This window comes from Diabrotica undecimpunctata, chromosome 6 (genome assembly GCF_040954645.1).
Source record: "Diabrotica undecimpunctata isolate CICGRU chromosome 6, icDiaUnde3, whole genome shotgun sequence".
In the NCBI taxonomy this organism is placed as follows: Eukaryota; Metazoa; Arthropoda; class Insecta; order Coleoptera; family Chrysomelidae; genus Diabrotica; species Diabrotica undecimpunctata.
Genome location: NC_092808.1, coordinates 131,174,027 through 131,200,868, shown reverse-complemented (window position 1 = coordinate 131,200,868; position 26,842 = coordinate 131,174,027). Strand labels below are relative to the sequence as shown.

General features: G+C 32.6%; 1 protein-coding gene across 1 annotated transcript in view; it reads left to right on the top strand.

Annotated features, from left to right (window-relative positions):
* Positions 1–24,185, top strand: part of Gsc (goosecoid homeobox) — a 113,806-nt gene extending 89,621 nt beyond the window's left edge. The window contains exon 3 of the mRNA XM_072535421.1: positions 13,884–24,185. Within this exon, the coding sequence (XP_072391522.1) occupies positions 13,884–14,063 (180 nt within the window). The 3' untranslated portion in view covers positions 14,064–24,185. The remainder of the gene's footprint in view (positions 1–13,883) is intronic.
* The last annotated feature ends 2,657 nt before the right edge of the window (positions 24,186–26,842 follow it).

Sequence of the window (26,842 nt, the reverse complement as noted above, 5' to 3'; positions counted from 1 at the left end):
GTTACTGTATGTTTGAACACCTTAATACAAAACTGTTTAGATCAACGAAAAGATGTCTACCTCACCTTCATCGACTACGAGAAGGCATTTGACAATGTTAAACATGATATCATGATGGAACTACTACATAGGGCCAACATTGACCAGAAGGAGATCAGAATTATTCAGAATCTATACTGGAACCAAATGGCAAAGGTGAGGATTGAGGGATTGAGCAAGACCAATATACGGATGAATTTGAAATCCGGAAAGGTGTCCGCCAAGGCTGCATACTCTCTCCGATGCTTTTTAATTTATATGTTGAAAATATATTTGCGGAAGCATTAGAAGACACGGAATTAGGCATTAAGGGGAACGGCATACCAATTAGCAACCTACGCTATGCGGACGACACAGTGATTATAACTGATAATTTGGAAGATCAGCAGTTATTACTTGATAGGGTGAATAGAATAGGTAAAAAATATGGCCTCAAAATCAACATTTTGAAAACGAAATATATGGTCATTAGCAGAAACCCTCCAGAAAACCCGATAATATGCATAGGTGACGATCGCATAAAACGCGTGAAAACTTTTAAATACCTTGGCACCACAATCAATGACCAATCGGATCCACAACAAGAGATAAAAACCCGAATACAAATGGCAAGACAAGCTTTTGTGAAATTCAGACCGCTCCTATGTAATCAAAACCTAAATTTCGAAATACGCTACAGAATGGTCAAGTGCTACATATGGTCCATCTTGCTTTATGGCATGGAAACGTGGACTTTGAAAAAAACATCTATCAACAAACTTGAAGCGTTTGAAATGTGGTCATTGAGAAGAATGATGCGCATACCTTGGGTGGATAGAGTTCGAAACGATGACGTCCTTAAGAGAGCCGGCGTGGAAAGAGAACTCTTTGAATTAATTAAAAAACGCAAGATTGGTTACCTTGGGCACATATTGAGAGGAGCAAAATATGAAATACCACAGTTAATCCTACAAGGGAAGATCGAAGGTAGGAGAGGAGCCGGCCGCAAACAATTATCCTGGTTAAGGAATATTAAAGAATGGACAGGAATACACAATACAGGCGAGCTGTGTCACGCCGCCACAGAATTCTAGTAAGAAGATAGTCGCCTACGCACTTTGGTGTATGGCATGTTAAGAAGAAGAAGTTACTGTATATTGTAACTACCTAGATTTTGTCACAGTTTTGTATATCTTTCGTACTGCTTCTTAGTTGATCTCCTTGGTGGCTCATAGGCAATCTTTTTTATTTTGTCAATGTGTGATCATGTTCTAATTGTGAATTGTAATTTAAAGGAGATATTTGTATATCTATCTTCTTCGTATTCATAGTCGTTAGTTAACCTGATGCAGGTATCGTGATATCATGAAGCTATTAGCTAATTTTTCCAATATTCCTCCATGTCTTTCTATCTTTTGCCATTATAGCACATTCTGACAATGCAGCGCCAATAGTAGCAACAATATGTTGTAAAACCAATATGTTGTAAAAAGTACGTGTCCAAAATAGCCTAGTATTTGTTTTTTTAGTATTTTCTTTATGTTTAGCTGGTTCAGTATAGATTCGTTTATTCTTCGGACCACCCATGGTTTTCTCGGCATTCGTCTCTAGCAGCACATCTCAAATACATCTATAATATTTTTATATTTCTCCATGAGTTAAGCATTCCGATGCATAAGTGAAAACTGGAAAAACTAGACTTCTTACAAGTCTCATTTTTGTATCGGTAGTTATTTCATACCATCTTTTCGTAGACTTCAAATTGGCCTATGATAGTGTCCTAAGAAATAAATTGTATGAAGCCATGGATGAATTCCACGTCCCCGATAAACTGATAAGATTGGTTAAGGCTACAATGCGTAAAGTTGTTTGCAAAGTCGAAATACAGGGTGAACAATCACAGGCATTTGAAACGCATGTTGGGCTGCGACAGGGAGATGCGCTGGCGTGTCTCCTTTTCAACATAGCTCTGGAAAAGGCTATATAAGGTCAGGGATGCCCAAATAGACAACAGAGGAAATATTTTTAATAAATACAGCTACGAGATATATCACAGATATAAACATATATTTGGTGGTAAAGACGTAGTATCCTTTACAAAAATAGGAAGACTAAGATGGGCAGGACATCTGGCAAGATCACAGCAGAACAACCCTCCTAGAAGAATCCTTATGTCGTAACCTGTGGGAAATAGAAGTAGGGGTAGGCCAAAACTCAGATAGAGGGATCGTGTAGATGAGGATGGTAGACAAATAGGCGCAGCAAACTGGCAACAGTTGGCAATGGATAGAACTGACTGGCGTAATAGACTTGGGAAGGTCAAGGCTCTTTTATAGGGCTGTAACACTAACGATGATGATGATGAGTTATTTCATGGTTTTTCCAAATTTTTTGTTAATTTTGCCCTATCGCTTTTTGCGATTGATGACCGGAGCTTTATTTCTTAACTAAAGCTCCCCTTGTAGGTTATTAAAGAAACCAGATACACAAATTTATCTACACCAGCGATATTGTTTATCATGGTTTTTGATTGTTGTTAGCTCTGTCAATTATCATGATTCTCGTTTTATCTATGTTAATTTTATGGCCCATTTAAGCTTACTTCTTCAGTCCGTTGTAGCAGGTGAAACAGTTTTAGTTCGGAACTAGCGAGAATGGTTGTATCATCTACATATCCCAAGTTTTTATCGCCGACAGTGATGCCACCGTTCCAGTTCTCAGTAGCTTTCCGCATTATTCATTAACCATATATATTGAATAAAATTGTGCTTAATATGCAGCCTTGCCTCACGCCATTGTTACCCTAAAACTGGTTGGTTTTCCATTTATTCTAGCTTTGGCATAATTTTGATTGTATAGGCTTTTAATTAGCAGTATCAGATAACCAGGGACTCACATTTCTGATAAAATCTGCCATATTTATTTGCCACATTTTATTCCAGCTAAAGGCTTTCCTATAATCCATGAAGAACAGATATGTTGCAATGTTGAAATCTCTGGATTTTTCCATAATCTCTGGTACGTTAAAAATGTGTTCCCTAGTACCATGTCCGGGGACAAAACCTGCTTGTTTCTTTGCACATTATCTGGAAGTGGATTAAACCGAAGTGGAAGATCAAATGAATAGAGCAAACAGAGCCGCAGGCCGCCTAAATGAAACAATATGGAGAAATAAAAATATCGGGAAAGAAACGAAAGGCAGAATTTACAAAACAGTCATCAGACCAATAATGACATACGAGGCAGAAACAAGACCTGACACAGAGAGGACAAAAAGGATGTTACAAACAGCAGAGATAAAACCACTTAGAAAAATTGATGGTAAGACACTATGGGACAGAGCTAGAAATACAGATATACGATGTAGATGCAAGGTAGAGAACATCAAGAACTGGGTAAGAAATAGAAGAGTAGAATGTAACGATCATATAAGCCGAATGACAACAAATAGAGTAGTAAAGACGGCAAGAGACTGTGCGCCAATAGGAAGACGATCAGTAGAAAGACCACGAAAACGATGGAACGACAACTTACTGATGGCACATTGAAAAACAGACAGTCATGTCTATACAAAAAGAAGAAGAAGAAAAAGCAATAGAAGACAGCCCAAAACACACAAATGAGTTAGCAATAATTATGACTGGGTATATTTTCCCAGTGTGAGATTTTTGGCTTCGTACCCAGGCTTTTTTCCGGTCGCGTACCATGCTTTTTTGCACTCCCACGGTCGGCTATGGACCAAAGTATTTTCTGCAAGTGCATCAACTTTTATTGCCACATATTCAGCGATGACCTGAAACTCATACCAGTCTCATTATAAGATAACTTTATTTGCGGTTCCAAACTGTCACGGATTTATAATATAAGCTTTAGAGTATTTAGTAAAAAATTTGTGAGCAAGTTGTGGCATTGTTTTTTTGTATTCTTGAGCACAAAAATTAATAAAATACGTAATAATTCGGCTCAAAATTTTGTAGAGGAATTTCCAAAGGCTATTGATCTTTTAATAATGTTAGTTTCTAATGGTTCATAGCATTATAGTCAATAACGTTATATATCTCACAAATATTCCAAATTTTGGATGACGTATTGCTTGTTTATTTATATCATAACCATAATAAATTCAAACCAAAATATATATATATATATATATATATATATATATATACATATGTATATATATATATATATATATATATATATATATATATTAGTTATAAAAATTATTATACTAATAAATATTAATCTTTTCAAACACGCCAATAAAAAACATCGGGTTTTACTACGAATACTAAATTTGGACAATTAAATCGCAAACTAAAAGCGATAAGGTACTTATGAAAGAGAAATTATATATTAATTATTATTATTATTAATTTTATTTATATTCGTTCGTCAAAAATATTATTATTTATATATTGATATGTATGTGTATCCATATACACAAATTTCACTTAATATTTGGGTATTGAAGTCAAAACTGGGGCTTAAATAAAGCACACTATTATTTGAAGATTCAAGCTTTCGGAAAATTTGATTTTTTCAAGAATTTCTACAACGCAATCAAAATTACAAGATGTACAAATGCAATGGGTCTTTGTAAAAACTTACCAACATTTAGATTAAAAATGCAGAATGTTTCTTTTGCACAAGATTAGAGTACACAGCAGACGGCTGTTGTAATACATGTTGAATAGAAAAACAAATTAAAATAATGACACTTTATCTAACACAAAGCTTACGTTAATAAAAAAAATTTAGTTACATGTTAAAATTGATTGGTATCAGAAAAAATATAACCCAATAAACGAAGATCCAATGGAAAAGTATCAAAACCAAATTAAACTGGCGTTAGAAAATTCAAAATCAATATTAAATTTATTAGAACAGAAATACCTCAATATCATGAACCCACAGCGTCCTAAATTATACTCTTTTATTAAACTACATAAACCTGATCACCAAATAAGACCGGCAGTTTCTTTTATACAGCTCCGTCATATAAACTATCAAAAAAATTCTTAGAGATTATTTTAGAACACATTAAATTTTCACCTCAATTTACTGTAAAAAACACGATATAGTTAATAAAATACAACATTTTCAATTACCCAACAAGTCCAGATTAATTTCATTTGACGTAAAAAATCTTCAGAAACTTTTTTTCTTTGAAAAAACCTTTTAGGCCATAATATTACAAATCCAATCATTACATCTGAAATTTTACATCTTCTTGAAATTTCCATAAACCAGGACTGCTTTGAATTTAATAATCAAATATATACAAATAACAGTGCAGGACTTATAATGGGTAATCCTCTAAGCCAGGGATCCTCACTAGGATTTCTTTGAGAACCTAATAGTTTGAATGAAATTTTCCTGAGGACCGCAAGTACAAGTGGTGGTATGAAATAACTTTAAAACTATATGACTATAACATAAGTTTAATACAAGTTACGTAAAAGCAATATAATTATAAATTATATGGACTGTTTTGCATGTAAAAAGTAGGAAAATGTCTTTTACTTGACTCCAGGAATGTCAAGTCCTGAATTTGTTAATTCTTTGAAGTCGACGGGCGCAATCTTTCACAGCTCTCTAGAATGGCATATATGTTAGCAGGTTGGGAAGAAACTGAAATTTTCAAAATGTTTTCAACATTCTCACTAGTCAGCCTAGATCATGTATAGATGCAAAAATACACAAAATTTTCTGAGTATAGTCAATTAAGTTAGGAAATTTGTCATTTTCAACTGCTTTGTATAATTCTGAAGATCAATTAACTCATTTTTCAAATCCCTAGCTTCGTATCCAAAAATAGAAAGATGAGCTACATTTGCTGTTGTTATTGCTCATGGATTTTCCACCAAGCGAAATGGTTCTTGGAACTTCCTGAAGTCACTAAACCTCACAGACATTTTATCCTTTAGGTCTGCTAACAGCTTCAGTAGGTCAGAAATCTCTTGACTTTCATCTGGATTTTCATCAAACAGTGCTTTAACGGAAGGAAAGCTGGAATAATCTTCATTTGACAATTCTACAATATACATATTCAGCTTCTACTCCAGTGAAAACACAATACTCATCATTTTCGTTACAATGTTATTGTAGTCTCCTTGCAATTTGGTCAATGTTTTATTCATAATGGTCATTGCATCAGTGAGAAACGCTACTTTAAGCCACCAATTAAAATTATGAATATCAGGAAACTCTTTATTCTTTGTAGCCAAAAACAGAGTAATCTCATGTCGAATGCTGAAGAAACGTTCCAAAACTTTACCCTTACTCAGCCATCTCACTTCTGTGTGGTAAAGAATGTCCCCATATTGCGACATAAGTTTTTTCAAAAATTCTTGAAACTCTCTGTGGTTTAGTTCATTTGATCTTATGACATTCACAATCTTTACAAGTGTTTTCATAACACAGCTAAAATTGTCACCAAATTTAGCAGCTGATGAATAATACAATTTTGCTTCACTGCCTAGCAGTCTGAGGGCCGCGAAAAATCGCTCCGAGGACCGCATGCGGCCCACGGGCCGCGTAGTGAGTATGGCTGCTCTAAGCCCATTGCTATCAGATATTTTTATGGATCATCTAGAAAGAAAGATTTCAAAAAGGGATTAATTTGTGATTGAACATATTCTTAGTAAAATATTTTATTTAAAATTGTTGATTGTGACGAGTAATTATTAATAAATAAAAGGCCACTTTTATCAAGGTAACGGTAAAACAACGGTAAAAGAATATGTTTTGAAAAAAAGACAGTTTTCATATTATTACCTTCTTAATCGGTCTGTGTAGTTCGTCTTTGATATTTTAAAAATGAATTTTTCTGTAGAAAAATTAACAAATATGATCTGCTACTTGCATCTAGAATAAATACATAGCAATATCTTGAACGGAGGAAGCCAGTCTTCCCAGAAAGTCAAAATGAAGAAAAGGAATATGATGTACTGTTAGCGACTACTGAAGATCCACACATTAGCACTCGTGACATTTCACGTCAACATGACAGTCAAATTCCGGCTGCCAACTATGTGTAATGCAATTGACAGTCCCTGATTATCCTCGTAGATTAAGCTTTTTGTCAATGGTCTCAGCAGTAAGTGCATAGCGATCGATTTTTCTTTCGAATTGTTTTTGTTTCGTATTATTGAGGACTATGTAATTGGCTCATTTCAGATTTTCTGCATAATCATACTGCTCTTATTCACAATCATCTAAATAATTTTCCTGCGAAAAGGACAGGCAGAGGAGAACCAACTGTTTGGCCACTGCGATCACTCAAATTGTGAAAAATTTGTTGTTTCATGTGGGGCTATATAGAAAACCTTGCAGAGGCTAACAAAATCAGCTAAAGAATGTGTATAATTGGTTGTAAACACCTCTTTAGTAGTACTAATTTATATTTTATATATTTCTTTACACTGTTATCATAATTGAACCCTTTTAAAATATATCGAATGATACGCTAATGTAACTAAACAGTTTCCATAATGAATCGAGGTTTATTGTACGATCTTGCCGTTCTAACCCAAAACAAACATTTAAATTATATCAGCAGCGGCTGAAAATGATGATTGTATTTATTAATACGATGATATATGAGTATGAGGTATTGAATGTGGATTTTGCGGGCATTTATTTTCGAACAATGGAAGGATTATTAACTGTGTTTTGTTAGGTGAAAACCCTCTTCAGTGTTCACTTTAATTCAGGGAAAAGCTCCCCCAATAGCTGCATTAAAGATTTGTTTTGTTTATTTATTTTTGTAAGTGATATCATTAGTGAAGTGCAATAAAATTAACATCTAGGAAAGGATTTCATTTTCGCATTAATCTGTAATGTCTGCTAGCCCACAATATTTAATTAGATCTGATAAACTTTGTACCTATAGACTTCCAATATAATGTTGAGAGCAAATAAGTCTATTATAAAACCAGACATTTTTTTTTTTCATGAAAAAGTGTTTTACGTTTAATAGGCAGTCTATAGTAAATGGGGTCTGCTGATCAAGAATCTGTGCTTAGTTTTTTTTCCAGCACGTCCGGTTTTCAGGAAAAGTATGTTTGAAATTGTTCATAGAGCCTGTCGAAAATATTGAGAAAATATTTAGTGAAACTGTATTTAATCGAAAATTACACTGCAGGATTGAGTTGTTCATAAAAAAAAGACAATGCAGTATAATCTACGTTGGACAATCCTTGGTTTTTTTGAATAAAATCGTCTGATTTCCGTAAGAACTGCGTTTTGTAGTTTTCTTTTTGTGGATTTATGTGATCGATTCAATCTTCAAAGTCCAATAATAATCAGCCATCATTCTAATATCCCATCTTCGTTGGTAATGGTAACGTATCTCCATCTGTTTTATGTATTGATGGAACCTGTTGCCCTATTTCTTGCTGACAGTTCCAAGATTTCATCCTACGTTGACTGTTTCCAAAATAGACAACGTGGGAATCCAGAAAATAAGATTATATTCTGGATGATTCTGTCCGATTTTAAGGTTCGAATTTGAGGACCTACAAAAATTCCTTTTTTAAGTTTAGCTTCAGAAAGTGAAGGAAATAGTCGCACAGGTATTTAAAGCAGTCACCTTGTTTATTTAAAGCTTTGACAAACTTCTTCATCAATTCTAAGTTTATGTGAAGGGGAAGTAAAAGAACTAACTTTGGGTCAACTAATGCATCACTCTGCATGTTTTTTTGTTTAGGTACTAAACTGTAAGTCTATCTCCGATGCTGAGTTGTCAATCGTTCTTAATATTATGTAAATTTCATACTCGGCTGTCTCACTCACTCAAAAAATATGGATACACTGTGAATCCAGACTGCTAACCCAAAATCATGGATATTATTTTGTGGCCTCCATAGAGTTGCCAATAATATCCGCTATACTTAATTTTATTTAGTAACAGCTCAAGATTCTCATACGTTTCTTTAAGATGCACCGAGTTAACAACAGGCACCGCGGCATAAGTATTACCATTGTAGAACAAGACAGCCTTCAGACTTCTCATGGAAGAATCAATAAATAACCGCCATGATGTGGAATCGTAATTATCAGCTCCCAGTTTCATGTCTTCTTCCGGAATATTATTACAATACACCAGTGAACCCTCTTGAGAGAAATATTCCGCAAACTCATTTTCGCGATTTTCGTCAATAGATTTTTATCTTTCAGTAGGGATCTTAAGATTTGTGCAGCATCCTTCGTTTGGGATGTTGGGAGAGGATCACTACATGAGCAACGCGACCAATTTGTGGCTATATTGTTAGAAGACCTAGAGTTTTTCATAGCAATAAACAACACATCCACGGATGAAGCTACAGCTAGCTGCGGAAAGGAATGCCAAACGTTTAAAACAAAAATAAAAGGGTCTTGCGAGTTAATTATTGCCACAAATTGGTCGTATCGCTCCTGTAGTGTTCGTTTCCAGCGAGTAGATCCTTTATACTTTTTTTTTTCACATAATCATATGTTTTTGAGTTGTTTTGTTTTGTTCCCTACTTATGTTTTTTTAAAATCATATTTTAATTTACGTAAATTTTAAAATTTCTCCTACGTCTCATATATGAGACCAATGGTCTATAATATTTGCGGTTATGCTATAGACCAACGTCTCATATAGGAGCCGGATCAAAAAATTCCTCAGGAACTAAATATTCATGTACGGTTTTATTTAAATTACAAACAGGTAAAGGTTTTTTTCAAATATTTGACATATCCTACACGTGGTCTATAAGGACGAAACATAAGTATTCTCTTGGTAGCGAACGTGTTAATTAGAACTAGAATTTTATTGTTTATGTTGAAATATACATTCATTGTACGAAGAACAGCAGAAAATTATTGTTAGGTTAGGAACCCTGACCATAAATATGCATTTTTAATTTTTTGTTACTTATAAGTATCATAGTAGACTGTGTCTATAGTGTTATCTACTGACTAGGTTGACATAAAAAAAATCTGGTGAGATCTATAGCTACCTTTTTGTGTTTAAATCAAGTTTTTAAAACTAGTCTTTTAAGTTTTAAAAAATCTCTAGTTCATATTACGAAAAACCATTACTATGCACATAATTATTCAGTAAATTTATCAGCGGTTATTTTTAAATTTAAATTTTATTAACTCCATTCGTTTTGGAACCAACTCTGCTTTCAGTAACACGAAAGAGTGAAAAACCTTTTATGTCTTCCATTGTTCTCGAATAAAGCCAACACTCAAACAGGAATTATTCTGATGCAAATATCCTGGAATTGTATTAGGAAAAAGGCAATAAAATCTCCTCGCATAATATCAGCGCCAGGCAGATAAAACCTGCTCTCATATTACGTTTCGTCATTTCCAGCCATACGCCGTCGACTTGGTCTGTTGATGACGTTAAGCACTTTTTGGCGTGATATCATCATCGCCCGTAATTAAATTTTGTGATTTGTGTTGTTATCTAATAAATCAAGTGCAGATACAGATCAGGAAGGAAGGGAAAGTCGAATTGAATTATAAGACATTAGGTACTTGAGCAGAATACACTTTGTTTTGAAAACTTTTTTAAAATATTTGTTAATAATTTTTGATATCTTAATTGTAGTTTCAAGGTAGAGATAGAACTGTTAGAACTTTTCTTTTCCCCCTTAAAAGTTCTTAATTGTGTATAATTGTAACAAAGCTTGTGAAGATTTTGTTTTGTCATGGTTAGTATTTTAATCGTTCATCCTCATTACATATTTCGGTGACATTTTTACAAAATATTTGTATAAATTTTAGAAAAAACACTGGAATATGGCAGCCTATGACTCTTTAAATAAAAGATTCACATTCAGAGCAATGAAAGAGCTACGAATACCAAATCAGTTGGTAAAACTAACAAAAGTAACTCTTGAAAAAGATAGAGTACGAACTCAGGAGGAACTGCATGTAGTAACTGCAATGTAGCATTAAAAGAGTCGGAGTTCACTTATCTGGATGGTCATTGGTACATCGGCCAGAAAAAAACAAAAATGCCTTTAATGTTTATGCATCCAGCATTCTACGTGACAGGAGGTGAGGTAAAGTATGAAATAAATAGAAAACCATAAATCACTGCATTTATTTATCCATAACTCCACCAGAAGTAATATTAAAGAAGATAATAAAAAGTGTTATATTTTTAAAGATGTGTATTTTTTCCTTCTATTATCAAGCAGAGAGACAGGATAATAGTGTTTTTTACAATAAAAATTGTTAGAAAAACAGAAAAACTTATGAAAAAATAAAAACTGATGGGTTGGGAGAAAGACACACTACAACTCTTTGCACCGCTGTCTGATATGAAAATGACGTGATTTTTTATAAGCCGGCGTTCAGCCGAAACAACTTTGCAAGATTCTCGTCGCGTAATTTCTGTAACCAATCAGATAAATTCCATAAGACGCAGTCTGAAACCCTTGTAACGAGATTTTTAAGAGGAAGCAATATAAACATTCGAAAATATGTATTGCGTGTTTTTAAAATCTTATACAGGACCGCATAAAAGGTACTGCTCTATGAATTAAATTAAATTTAAAAATTAAACAAGGTTCCTTAATAACATCGATGAAGACATGAGAAATATGTGAACACGTGATTGGCGGAGGAAGGTGATGGATAGGGACGACTGGAGAGAAATTTTTAAATAGGCTAGGACTCACACAGGGTTGTAAAGTCAGTATGATGATGATGATGTCATTTGTACAACACTTTATGTTTCTTTAATTCTAATTCTTTGCATTCTGAAAACTTGGAAGAATCAGCTTAAGGAGCTCCTCCTCCTGACTGACTTTCCTATCATTCCATTTACTTCCACTGACTTATGTCATATTTATTGGAAGCAACTATTCCCTCTTTGAATAAAAAAGTATACAAGTCGTCCTTTCCAATTGCAATGTCCATGATTCTACACTTTTTCTTTCTTTCGCTTTTTTGTTACAAATATTTGATGTTTATTGTAGATAGATTTTTAAACAGGGATAGAACACATTACAAATAAATAGGTTCTGAGAAGGATGAATCATCATCATTATCTTCCATCTATCCATATCGAGTGTCTGTCTTCTCCATCCCCTCACTCCAATCTCCTTGGATTGGAGTAAGGAGATGGAGATGGAGATAGGGAGAGTGGGGATGGTTTTCGCGATATCTGCGTCACCAAAAAGAGTTTTTAGTGATGCAGAGAAGGATGATAAAGAAGTGACACTTTTATATACAATCAAAACAAGAAAATTTGAATAGCATAAGGAACGTAGTATATTATGACAGCGCAACATGAGAGAATGGTACGGATGTACATTAAATAAACTTTCAATATCAAAAGATCAGCCATCTCTAAAGTCCGAATAGCTATGATGATTGCCGACTGGTACTTGAAGAAGGTATATTTTGATAGATTGTTTCAATGGCTCTTTATGTTAGTACCTAGGTATATACTCTCTGAAAAAAACTATTGCATCGTCAGCGTATCTACTGTTATTTAGGTGCACAATAAGCTTTCCTCTTTTTCTTTCAGGGCTTGTGCGAAGATATATTCGGTCTTAAATAATATGTTAAATAACAACGGGAGTAGCAAGCATAGTCTCAGTCCTGTATCTATCAAGTTAATTTTTTTAATTTTTGGTTGTCATGTAAATTTGTGCATTTTTAGGTTATGTTTTGGCTTATTTGATCGAGTGTGTACCATTGTCGTTGACAGTTATTTCCACTTATTATCCTACTACACCATTTTGTTTTGCCAACGCATTCATTAAAATTGTCAGAACTATCGGAAGACTCATCACCATCAACCTGTGCAAATCTTAAATTACTGAGCTTCTCTCCATTTATGTTGATACCATGCTCGTTCAGATGTGCCTTCTTATAAGTATGTTCTAAAAGCGTTGTGAATAGTTTTGGAGAGACGGTGTCTCCTTGCCGTACTCCTTGCTGTATACAGAATTTATTTATTTCTTGTTGAGACAGTCTTACGCTAGCTGTGGCATTTTGGTAGATATATTTGATTAGGTTAGTGTAGCGATGGTCTATTCGGCATTCTTTCAATGCTTTTAACATTTTCTGGTGGCTTATGGTATCGAATGCTTTCTCGTAGTCGACAAATATCAGTGCCAATCGTTTGTTGTATTCTGCAGACCTCTTTATCAGATTTTTTATCACTAGTAACTGGCCGTTAGTGTTATATCTCGATCTAAATCCAGCTTGTTCTCTAGGCTGACAGAAGTCTTATTTAGCGTCCAGTCTTTTTTTGATAATTTTTGTGAAAAGTTTATATATGTGTAAAAGTAAACTGATAGGACGGTAGTTTTTTAAATCTGTATCCTAAGATTACCTGTTAATAAAATTAAATGCAAAGATTTTTTAGACAAACTTAAAATCCAATTAAGAATAAAAATGATTCAAAAAGAAAAAATACCTAAATATTTATGTATTAACATACACATACCCCAGTACCAAAGGAAAGACTTATTATACAAGGAAAGGTAGAAGGCCCAAGATCACGATTAAGATCTTCAACAATATTGATTGACCAAATCCCAGTACTATGCAAAATACCTATGCATGAGTTAAAAGAAATGACAACAGACAGAGATTTTTGAAGATGACGACATAACCATGACCACTACACTCCCTACTGGGGGTCAGGACTGAAGAGAGAGACCCCAGCACGTTAAATGTTAAGAACATTCAACATACTATTGTAAATTATTGAACTTAAAACTCAAATGTTTCAGTTACTTTAAACCAGAGCTTAACTATTTAGTTTCAGTAGCATAAAACTAAAGATTTAAACAATATTGATTAAATACATTGGTAAATGATATATTTCAATATTACAAGCTTCTTTCTCCTTGTTACAGGTTTGGTTTAAAAACCGTCGAGCAAAATGGCGGAAACAGAAGAGAGAAGAACAAGAGCGACTTAGGAAGGTCCAAGAAGAAGACGTTTGCAATCGACCTGCAACAAGTGACCAGTCATTACATCCCGTTCAAACTCAAAATTTCTCTGACGACGATTCGTCAGATCTCGAAGTAGCGTAGAGATGATTCGTGTCAATAATGTTTATCTAGTCAATGAATTGTTTTGTACATAGTTTTTATTTTTGGGCTTGTTTAAGTTTGGGAAGGGAACTTAAGTTGAAACATAAAAGGTTGTTGGTAGGTATTGTTGGGTGTTGTTGTTTTAAATTATTATTCCTTAACATTTATTTTTTAATCTCGGACATCTTTTAGAATAAATTATATTAATCATTATTCCATATTATCAAATCATAATGCACATAACGTGATAATATATCACAAGTTCACATTGTTGTTAGATGAATTGAATAAAATCTTTATAATTTTTATATTAGGCGACTTTTCCTGGGGTCTGTATGTTTTCGCATATGCTTCTTTTATTTTTACAGAAAAGTCTAACGCTGGGAAAATTTAAGATTATAAAATGAAATTATTGGAGTAGAAATAAAAAAAATACGAAATAAATTATCACACAAGGTATACTTTAAAACTTAGAAAAAATGGATAGCTGTCAGATTCCTTTATTGTTGATAATGGAGTCAGGCAAGATGATGTAATATTAAAAGTATTTTTAATCCAAGTTTGGAATCAATCATGAGAAAATTAGATTTTACTTGCTACATATATACACCATCTGATTACATATGTGGATTTGTGGATAATATTGCCGTAATATATCACACCAAAAGCTTCTAAACTTGTTCCAAACATTAGAGGGAAAAAAATATAACCCAAACTCAGATCGGTGGCATGTAGATTTAAAGGAATTACACCTAAGAATACACCTTGATCAGATCAATATTAAACAACAAAAACATCAGTCAAGGAATATGAGCAATGATCCCTAGCGATAATACGCGCATCTATATATATACAAATAAGTCATTATGTAGAAAATATTTCCAGAATATCTGTATATTTCAGAAAACAAACTTGATAATCGAATATTAGGAATCATATCTGAATATATCTGCTTTGGTTACCAAATAGGTACTGTTGCGAGAAGAGATCCAAAGTCTGAAAAAAAACTTGTAATCGCCACATAAACTATTGGTTTGACATGGTAGAGAAGTCAACAAAAGTGTTCAAGACTCCACAATCGATGGCTAGATGATATTCAAAGTATCGTTTAAGAAAAAGAATAAAGAATCTTTAGGTCTAAACTATTAAGGATCATATTAAAATTAACTATGAACCAGTAGGACTAACACGGAATGCAGATATCATTAGATTTGTGAAGAAATAAAGGCTAAATTGGCTAAGACATTTAAAGAGAATGCTAGATAATCATGTCAAAAATAATATAAAGTTTACTGCAAATAAAGAAGAATGAAGGGAATGACCCAGAATGAAATAGAGTGGAACCTTAAAATCATAAAGAAGGACTGTTAAGTGGACTAACACCAAGAAAGCATTGCAGCGCTAAAAGAAGAAGAAAAGAAAATGTATTAAGCCTTTTCTCATCTCAATGTCATTTAACTTCTGATTTCATCTGTTCTAAACAGTCCAGAGATTTCTCTTAAAATTAGATGCTTAACTACATATTTATTTATTCATGTTTGACTAGGGCGGATCTGTTTTGAGGTGGATATGATAGGCAGCATTCGAATTTTTGCAGAAATAGTTAATAGGTGACAACTTTAGTAATAATGATTGACTTATACTCGTTATCAAATAAGTCGGGAACAAAAAAATTCAAATATTTAAAAATGGCTAAAAACATCGATTTTTTCTACTTTCCTTGCTTATAACTTTAAAACAATTCATTTTGGAGAAAGTCTTAATGAAATAAAATAGCGACATTTAAATTTTTTATCTCACGGCTAAGATGGGCAGGACATCTGGCAAGATCACAGCAGAACAACCCTCCTAGAAGAATCCTTATGTCACAACCTGTGGGAAGTAGAAAAAGGGGTAGACCAAAACTCAGATGGAGGGATGGTGTAGATGAGGATGGTAGACAAATAGGCGCAGCAAACTGGCAACAGTTGGCAATGGATAGAACTGACTGGCGTAATAGACTTGGGAAGGTCGAGGCTCTTTTATAGGGCTGTAGCACCAATGATGATGATGATGATCTCACGGCTAGTTAAAAATGATTTAATTTATTACTCTTGCTGCAAAATGGCAATATATACAAAAAACAGGAAAAAACAAGTGTTATGATTTGTATCCTTTCTACAACACAAGTAGAGAGCCAGATGTTGGAACTGGCTGAGTATGTAGACTAGGATTAAATAATCCTTCATCGAAACAATTCCAAAACAAAAGTCGAAATGGTAATAATAATGCTTGATGAATTTAAAGGCACTGTATTTCACGTTTTACTGTAACAAAAGGTATTTATTTACAAATGTATTTAACTAAAACTAAAACTTCTTATTCTTCTGTAATGTGCATACGAAAATGTACGTAGAGCGCGCGTATTCGCAAAGTGAATTAAAATTTTACTGTCGGACACGGGAATCGAAAGAATAGTCTTTTTACACAAATGTTAGGAGGCTGGGATGTACCTACTGTCCGGCACGGGAACCAAAAGAGGAGTCTGGTACCGCTGGGATGACTATCCCGCATGAGAACAGAGAGAGGAGTCTCTAAATGCTGCTCCAACCCAATTTCCAACTGTCTTCAACGAATTTTAACGTTTCAACGGTGGGTTCTAAGGTTCTAAGAAGCCAATTTTTCCAAAGTTCCGAAAACAAATATTTAATATAATAATTTTAAAGACCGCGCAAAAGACGGAGTGACAACCTTTTATAGAGGTATTATTCCGCGAATGAGCAAGCAGAATTGCTTATAAAGAGGAAGAAGACGAAGAAAAAAAAAGAACAAGAAGAAAAAGAGGAAGAAAACAAATAAATACTACTGATCTAATTCTAGGTAGACAAAAAACTTCTTTTTGTAATGAATTAGCGAAGCGGTTGGTACTAGGAAAAAACGTTCATGATCAGTTTTGGTCGTAAAAATAACTTTTATATTGAGAAGAGGAGAACTAGCGGTAACATAATATTGAAGCGTTTTTAGATATTGAAAGAAACAACCTGTTCTACTAGGCGTCTCAAAGGAAAAAACGGACGAGGAAAAGTAGTTTTACTTGAGCTGATATTCATCGAATATAAATAGAATATATTTTCGTGTTTATTAATAATTATAACAAAAATAATGAGGGATTATTAGTGATATATGAAGACTTTAACAACAAGCCTTTTCTTATTCAATGTTTTTCAACCACTTATATTACACTTTCATAATTTATCGAGAAAATCTTTGGAATATAATAAAATAGTCCACCAAATTTCATTAAAATCGATTTAACAGATTTCGCATAATAATTTCGCAATCTTATTCTTTTGTAAAAAAATAAATTTTTTTAAAATCTCGCACAACAAAAACTAGACTAGATAAAGGTTTGCTAGTTTTTTTACTTATAAAAACGCACATTAACGTACTTTATAGAATAAAATTGGCTCATTTGGATCGCCTCAGGAATGTTTTAAATTTAGAATAAATTTTTTGGCTTATAAAAAAATAGAATATCTTGCTAACTGTAAGCTTAAATTAAATTCAGGAAACGGCATTGGAAAACACTCGGCACGACGTTTCTTATAACAGAAAAAAAAATGAATTACGAGCAGTGGTTCCTGAGATACAACCAATCAAAGTTGCAATCAAAAAGGCATTTGCGTCAAAGTTATAAACAATAGAATGGTAATCTTTACACCATTAACTTTTTCTTTAGGATCTCTTTCTGGTAAAGACTAAGTATCAAAATCAATATACGTAAAAAAATGTATTTTCTCGGCTTCCAATAAAGCAATATTCTTCATTTTTTTAATCCAACGTAACTGGAATAGAGCCATCTAAAAAACGCATTATTAAATGCCAGAGGTGCTTTAGTTTTATTATAAATGTATTAATTTATTTATAATTTAGTTGTAAGAGGCGAAAATGCCACTGAGCCTCTTAAAATCATACGAACAAGCTGAATGTTTCTAAGTACGTTTCTAGATACCAATCTAAGTACGTTTTTATAAGTAAAAAAATTGACAAACTTGAATAAATAGTTTAGTTTTTATTGTGCAAGATTAAAAAAAATTAGATTGCAAAATGATTATGGGTACCTAGTCTATTAAATCAATTTAAATCAAATTTGGAGGACTGTTCATGTTATAAAAATTTTCTAGGCGAATTATAAAGGTCCTAAGTGCAATCTAAGTGGTTCAAAAACATTGAATAAGAAAAGGCAAATGAATTGTTTTAAAGTTATAATCAAGAATAGAAGAAAAATTCGATGTTTTTAGTAATTTTTAAATACTTTTATTTTTTTATGTTCCGGGCCTGTTTAGGGGGGAGGTTAAGTCAATTATTATTTCTGAAGTTATCTCCTAACTATTTCTGCAAAAATTCGAATGCCACCTATCACATCCAAATTTAGTCGTTTTTTCACAGATCCGCCCTGGTCTATGTGTATTTCGGTTTTCTGTAACTCATAATATACAGCTTTTGATTATTCTTATTATATACTTAGTCCAAACAAAATACTATATAATTTTTAACTACCAACATCCTACTAATAACAAGTGTAAGAGAATTGTATCGTAATTTATGATAACGAAAAAAGTATATCCAAAGATTTTGCCCCTATATTCGTGCCGTGTCCGTTCCGTCTCAGTGCCGAGTCCGAGTATTTTTAATGTTATATTTACATACAACCGCATTGTGGCAGTGTGCATACCGGGTCGAATAAAACTTTATTACTATCACATATTTCTGTGTGAAAGTTTGTTAAAAATATGGCGGCTTGGGTAGAACATCTCGCCGTGTTGGTATTATTCCTTGATGAAAAGTAAGGGCAAGAGCAGAAAGAGCGGAAACAAAAAAGATGAAGTGTGCATTCTATGTAGAAAAACATACATACAGAAGGAGAACTCAAAATATACTGAGAATTATTGGACGATGAAACGAAATTTCACGAATATTTTAAAATGTCACAGTACTCTTACAAAAAACCATAACATTCTAACCGCACATATCCTGCTTCTCTGTTTACCAGCACTCATGTTTATACAAGTCTGTGCATTTCCGTGCATCGCCAGTGCCTAAAACAAAAATATCATTTGGGATTAATTTCAGGCAAGGCACGGACAGACCACGTCCGGAAAACGCCAACCTTTACCGTTGTACGTTTTTAGGTCTAATAAGTACCGTTCTGTCCATAACTGTTAGTAATTTCTCCATTTTTGTTGTGCGCATGTTTATTTCTGAAGCGTACATAACTATCCTCCAGAATTTTACCTTTTCCTCCCTGTGTTTCAATCTAACTTTTGTAACTCGAAATATTTTTTATCACTATAAATTGCAATATTTTATTTAAATTTTCCATTTCAAATCTTTGTTTTTATTTATTATTTATTATTTTTATTCTTTTAACCGGTATTTATGTTTTAAAATGATTTTACAGATAAAATCTATAGATGAATAAAATTACTACACAATTCTCGTCTCTAAAATAAGTTTTGTTGATGTAAATTTTTATTGTACATAGTAGGTTATTAGGTATATTACTTGGCGCTTGTTCAACTAAACCCCATCTTTTGTAGAGAAAAAATGATTGGCAAATATATCTACAAATAATTACCACTAAAATTAAGGCACATATCCCATTGTTTCACCAACCGAGATATTTATGTAAGAAATATTAAAATTCGCTGGTTAATTTATTAAAATCGTAAACAATGAAATAAAATATTTGATTGTAAATAAGAAAAAACATTTGGCATAACTCATAAATTAGTATCAGTTCAGAAGAACCGTATTTACCACATCTGTGGTGTTGTAGTTGGTAAATGCAGCCCCATCATGACGATGACGGGAGGAAAATAATTCTTCAAAGCTAACCTGTAGATGCGCTCATCACAATGTCTTGTTTAATTCTGCTCTCTTCGTAGGGACAAATCCCTCTTTTCACGTGGAGGTGGTATGGGAACGAAAAACTCTGGGAATACTTTCGAACGAGTGAATAAATTAGATTTTTAACCTGTTATCTCAAGCTTTGTACAAATTATTCCCTTCTCGAGAGAGGCAATCAATTAGCTAAAAACCTCAAGAAATCGATCTTTTAAAAGTGTTTTGGGTTTTCTCGAGCAATCTGGGGTAATTATTGACAAGTAGTGCTCAGACTCGAAAAACATATGAATTAACCAACTTCAACGTGGGAATTTAAAAATATGGAAATACGTGAAAATAGCAAGGTGATAAATAGGGCCTATTAGATGCTCTAATATCCTCCATTTTTTTCGTGGTAGATTCTATTTCACTTCCTTAGTAATACGAGGCCCAGCATTGTCGAGCAAAAGAATTACACCAAGTAAGAGCTTCCATTTACGTTTTAGTCTTATTGCTTGATGGAGCTTGTTCAAAGTTTAACTATACAGGTTTGCATTGATAAGTCCTCTACGTTCTGTAAACTTTAGCAAAGATCATTCATGGTCAAAAAAAAATGTAACGTGACCTTGCCTGCAGAAGTTTGAATTTAAAGTTCTTTTGTTGCATAAAAATTGCGAGAATTGCTTGTTTCCATTGCATCTATGGCAGTTTATTGGATAGTTCAAAAGAATGATGCCAATATTCGTTGATAGAAATTATTGTCGAAAGAAAGTTATTACCGCTTTGTTTATATTCTGTGAGATATTTGAAAGATAAATCCATTTGCAAGTTTTTTTAGTCCTCTGACAAAAGGCGAGGGACATATTGCACACAAATTTTACTGTAACTTAGTTTTTGGACGATACTGCGGACAGGTCGTATAATCACACCAACATTTTTTGAAATTGCTCTGATTGAAATTCGACGACTTTCTCTAATCAAGCCTCTCACACATGCTACATTGTTATCTGTTGATACAGTACTGCGACTGGTCGCGGCTATCTTTCGTCCCCTTTGTTCACTCTTAAATTTTCAAAACCATTCCTTGACGTATGAATTTGCAGTGGCTGCAAACCTCCAGTATACAAAAATTAAATGACCACACGCTGATTATATTTGGATGGATTGTTAACAACAATCACTAGTCAACTACAAATGATAGGAACTAATCAATGTGACGTTTACAAACAACTAATACAGCAGAATGTCAGTTGAATAATTACAATTGTTTTCAACCTGACGAAAGATGGGTTTCAATTGAACAAGCGTATATCTTACGTGTATAAACCATCTGTAATATTGAGTATTTATAAATCTCGACAACTAAGATTTCATTATCATAAGAGTTCATTATCATAGTATCAGACGTAATATGCATGCTGAAAGAATTGTAATTAAATATAATATTAAAATTTGTCATAGTAGTTCATTAATAAAACTATAATGAGTAGAAGAACCTACGGAAATAATAACTTTGAGCAAATTGTACATTTGGAGTTATTTCGTTTTTTTTTTAAATACAAGTAATGATTTTATAATACTTTAACTTTAAATTAATTAATTGTATCCAAAGTCTTTCCCTTGGAACAAAATTCTCACTGTGATTGAGGTTATCGGTCAAGGAGAGAGTAAAAAATTAAAATATGTACTATTTCAATTTTTTAATAGAAAACGTTTCGTGCAGTATTTTTACAAATTTCTTTACTGTGTCTCTTTAATACGTTTACTTTTTCGTTTTCATATTTTCTTTATGTTTTGGATATTTTTTATTATTGGTCTACTTTTTGGTTCTTTTTCTTAGTAATATTACTTTACTTTTTTTGGTGTTAAGTGAGAATAAGCGCTTATAAAATGGGAAAAAAAATAATATACTATAAAAATATAAATAAAGTTTTTATAAAAATTTACATTGTAATGCGAACCATGAATCCTATATTATTTAAACCATGTTGTGAGACTGTTCCCGTAGGAAAAATGTTTTTAATTCGGTTTCTTTACGGATTCTTATTCAAAAATATCCCCTTTAAACAAATCTGCAACATAAGAGACAACATTTTTGGGCAGAAATTTTTTAAACAATTTTTTTAAATAAATTTCAAAAATCTTATATTAATGAAACGAAAGATATAACATTCAGTCAACAAACAGATGCGCAAAAGCTGCCAAATATTTTTAGTTAGGACAAATGAGGGGGGGTGTGACAGGTACGTATTTAGGACAATTTGGGAATAATAAAATAACGACGATTTAGAGTATTTAATCATTAAATAATTGATTTAAAACAATAAATTAAACTAATATGAGTATTTATATGGTATATTTAAAGTATACACTATTCGCAAGTTTTACAGATATTACTGATATTTTTTTTCAAGAGAGGAATGCATTTAATAAATAAATAAATACTTTGTTTCCTTTTCGACTAACATAGTTTGTGTAGAACTGGTCAGTTAATTAAATAAAACAAACAAGTAAACAAACACACTAAACAAACTAACAACAAAAAGTAACATTTAAAATTGAAGAAATTCTTCAATTGAATAGAAAATGTGTGCAGTCAAAAATTCCTTTAAATTAAGTTTAAAGCTCTTACACAATTTATTAATTCATATTAATTTATAAAACGAAATTCAAAACAGATTCAAGATTTTCTAAAAAAGTATTAATATTTCGGGATGGCGATCTATAACAGTTTAATATTATAACTATGTTATTTAATTTGTCTTTAAACAGAAATGCAACAAAATTCTTGTTAACAAAATGTTAAGTAGCATAAACCTCTAAAACATTGATTTTGCTTGCTTTGATTACATCTCTAATCCATATTCCTACGCCTCCACCTCTACTAAAGTTATCATGGGTGTAGTTACCATGTAGTTTCTTAGTGCTTAGTGTTTCATTTAAATATGGGCTGTCGAATTAAGAAAAGTCAGTACTAGTTGATTGTCTAATGCCAGACTTTCCACTGGCTTCTTGTGCGCTTAATAAGAGTTTCTGCAAAAATGCTATACTAGAATAAATGTTACAAAATTAAGTTCGTCTAGTATTTCTTTAAGGGTATAAGTTGAAGACTAATGGAGACATGATATAGCCTTGTCGGACAACTCTTTGAATGCGGATGTTTTTGGTAGTATCGTCGTAATATTTTAAGGAGACCAATTGGTTCCATAAGTTGGAATTATGCGAAAATCTTTTCCGTCTTTATAAAATATTTAAGATCTATCATTTAAAATATTTTGTTAAAACTAAATGATATTTTAAAAACGAAATAACTTTAACTATAATTGTTGTTATTGTTAAAATTATCAAACATATGCCTATTATTCTAAAATTAAACTAAATTATTGTTTATTGCAATTAGAATTTTAATAATCACATTTTGTAAAAATTATTATACAGGTAACTATCATAAGAGCATAAATTTTTTATCTTAACACCACAACTCATCATATCTTTCTATAAAGATCTAAAGACTGCACAAAAATATATATTTTATCTACTTTTCAATATTAACTATTTTTCCTATATTTTTTTCATTATTTGTTTAATTCCAAAAGGTGACAAATTTTTTTTCGATTACTCTTCCTATATGATTTAAAGAATTGCTTCTTAAGAATTTAACAGGCATATTTCTCTTTTCAAATGGTTTTCCTCTATTTCTCTATCTCATTTGCCTTATTTCTCTCATTTCCCGATTTATTCCTTCTCTCCAACTACAGCGAGGTCTTCCTCTTTTCCTTCTAAAATAAAGTTGCCATGTTAGGATTTGTTTGGAAGTCCATCTTAGTTGTTGGGTACCAATATCTTCTACATTTGTATGATTTACTTTCATGATTGCTAATATTTTACTGTTAGTAACTCTATCAAATCTCGATTTACCTGCAGAGCGTCTCCAAAAATCCATTGCCGTTGTCTCTCTTGTATTAAATGTTTATTGCCATTATTTAAAGAAAATCACGTATCCATTTTACGTCCTAAAATTCCAAAATATTAAATAAAATCCAAGTGTTATAAAACCTGGATTTATTTCACTATATTGGCACACAAACTAGTTTTTATATTGTTTTTTTTTTAACGTTTAAATAAGCTTTCTTTCTCTTTATGAACTAATTCTTTCATTTCTTTTTTCGTCGGATGTCACTTGTAGATATATTTTGTTTCTATATATTAATACTAAGCAATAAACAATATTTTAACAAACACAACTATTGTAAGCATCTAAATAGCACAACTTGTAAGTTTGTTTACTGTACAATATTTATGTAATTAATAAACATTTTGGATTATTTATTTTGTATATTATTTAATTGCCTTCTTCTATAATAAACATTTTGAACTAAAGAACCTGGAATGCAAATTCTGTAAAAGCTCAGTTATATCAGAGAATAAAAAGAAATCAAAAGGTTTACTCACACAGAATTTATACTTACGCGAATTTGGCTCTAGTAGAGCGCTCCCGCCATTCTTTAGGAGGTTCCATAGTGCCGTGATATAATTAGTTGATTATTATAAAACAGTTACGTATCAGTGGGATGGAGAGTTTAATTTAAATCTTTACTCTCTCTCTTCAATGGCGCTAGAGCTCAGATCGAGCCTTGGCCTCCTCCAAACTATGCCTCCAACATTGCCGGTCCCTCACCGCCCTTCTACAAGTTCTCACTGCTATAGTATAGTTTCGAAATTGTAGATACTAAATTCCAAGAAATGGTGGCGAACATTCAGAGTTATTCTTGGTCCTCCAGTGGAGTACTAAAAATTTGTGTAAGAGGTAGCACTAGTGATTGACAAGGTTAGCAACCTATCAATCGTACAAACGAATATTGCTCAAAGAAACAATGTACAGCCTCGGAACAGGATTGATACTATGAAGATGACCACGACAAGAAATATGGAAAACCGAAAAATATCCAAAACCCAGATGACAATTACTAAATGGAATATAAGGTCGCTCAACTCAAGGGACCAAAAGATAACACAAGCGGTAAAAGAGAAACGAATAGACATTTGCGCTCTACAGGAAATAAAAAAAAAAGAAAAAGGACAAACAAAATTAGGTGAATACATACTAATCTACATTGGAGTAGCAAAAGAACAAAGGGTCAAAGAGCGTATCGTATAGCGCTGGAAAACCCAGAAAAATGAATAAAATTATACAAATTTTTAGTGAAAATGATTCGTTGTAAAACTCTCTATATCAGGAGTTCCCAATTTTTTTGGTCTCAGAACCCTAATTGACGATATTTTTTTTTGGAGAAACCCTATTTTGATAAATAAAGAAATTACCTCGTAGTTTGAATATTTTTCATGAAGACTGTAAAAGAAGGAAGACATTATGAATGAAAAATAATATAAGGAATACAAAATATTTATTATACAAAGATAAATACAATAAAGTAAGTAACTATAACTATTTCAATGTGAAGAATGAAATTTTTTCACACATTTTCTTATAATAGTATTACAATTAGGCTTAATGTCTGATAATTTAATATGAAGATTTGGAGCTGCATCCAGCCTATTTCTGAACTTGTTTTTGGTATAAGAGTAAGCTAAAAAACCAGTCTCGCATCGGTAAGTCGTCACAAAAGGAAGTAGAACCATGATAGCTTTCTCAACGATTGCGGGGTATTCATCTTTAAGTGCAATCCAAAAGTCATTCAGATTAGAATGTTCTGATTCGAATTTTTATTTTAGAAGGAATGAACACTTAATGTCGATCACATTCTCATACTCTGGCATACTTAGCATCGATAGCTTGGTATGTTTTGTGAATGGATTCTGAACCCAGTCGATGTCCAGTAACTTCTCCGGGAGATAATCTTTCAAGGATTTTTCGAGGTTATTTAAATGTTCAATTATGTTTTTTTCCCACATCTGAGGTTACTCCTAACTTATTCTCTTTCAGGAAGTTATTTAAAAAGTAAAACATTGGTAATTTTTTGTTCCACACATTCTATCCAGAAGCAAATTTTGTTTTTAAGAGACGATATTTTGTCTTTTACTGTAAATGTGGTTACTTTTCATCCTTGTAGGGACTGGCAGAATACGTTGAGTTATACGTGATATATCAGCTAAGTCAGCCAATACCATTAACCATTTGCTCGTCATGCAATAGTTCAACAAGCGTACTAACAGATACACAAATGGGTTGTTCAGCAAAGAATATCGTAAGCTCGTTGCGCAATTCAAATAATCTTGATAAAACTTTTTCTTTTGAAAGCCGTCTTACTTCCTTGTGTAGCAAAAGCTGACTTCCTACCTCTTCACATGCTTTTTTAAAAAGCCTGGACTGGAGTGGACATGATTTAACGTAGTTAACAATTTGTATGACTTGATCGAGAACTTTAAGATGTTTGCAGCGCACCATACCGCGGTTTAAGCGAAAAGTCGTAATTAGATGTAGTTATGAGTCTTTTCTACAAATTTCTCTCTTTCAGTTTTATTTAACTGTCGGACGGACGCGGAACCTCTGCACCCATTCTACGGAACCCCAGGGTCCCGCTGACCACCATTTAGTAAATGTTCTTGTAAAATGACTAGAAAAAAAGTTAAGGCCGAAAAGAAAATTTATTCAAAAATGTTTACTTATTTTTGTTAATAAGTCTTTTATTTTTCATTTTACCATAATAAATAATACAAAAAAAATTGTAGACAATTTAATTTGCCACAAATAATATTTGATGATATTTTCTGTAAGGTTGCTAGTTTACCAGATACAGTGCGAAAACCCTTTGCGCCCCTTATTTCAAGATAGCGAGTATCCAAGAACACGGCAAACTTCGGAGCGCTGTAAAATCCAGAGAAATTATTAAAATTAAACAAATTTATAGTGAAAATTATTCTATGAAAAATTCTCTATGATATTGCTTAAATTC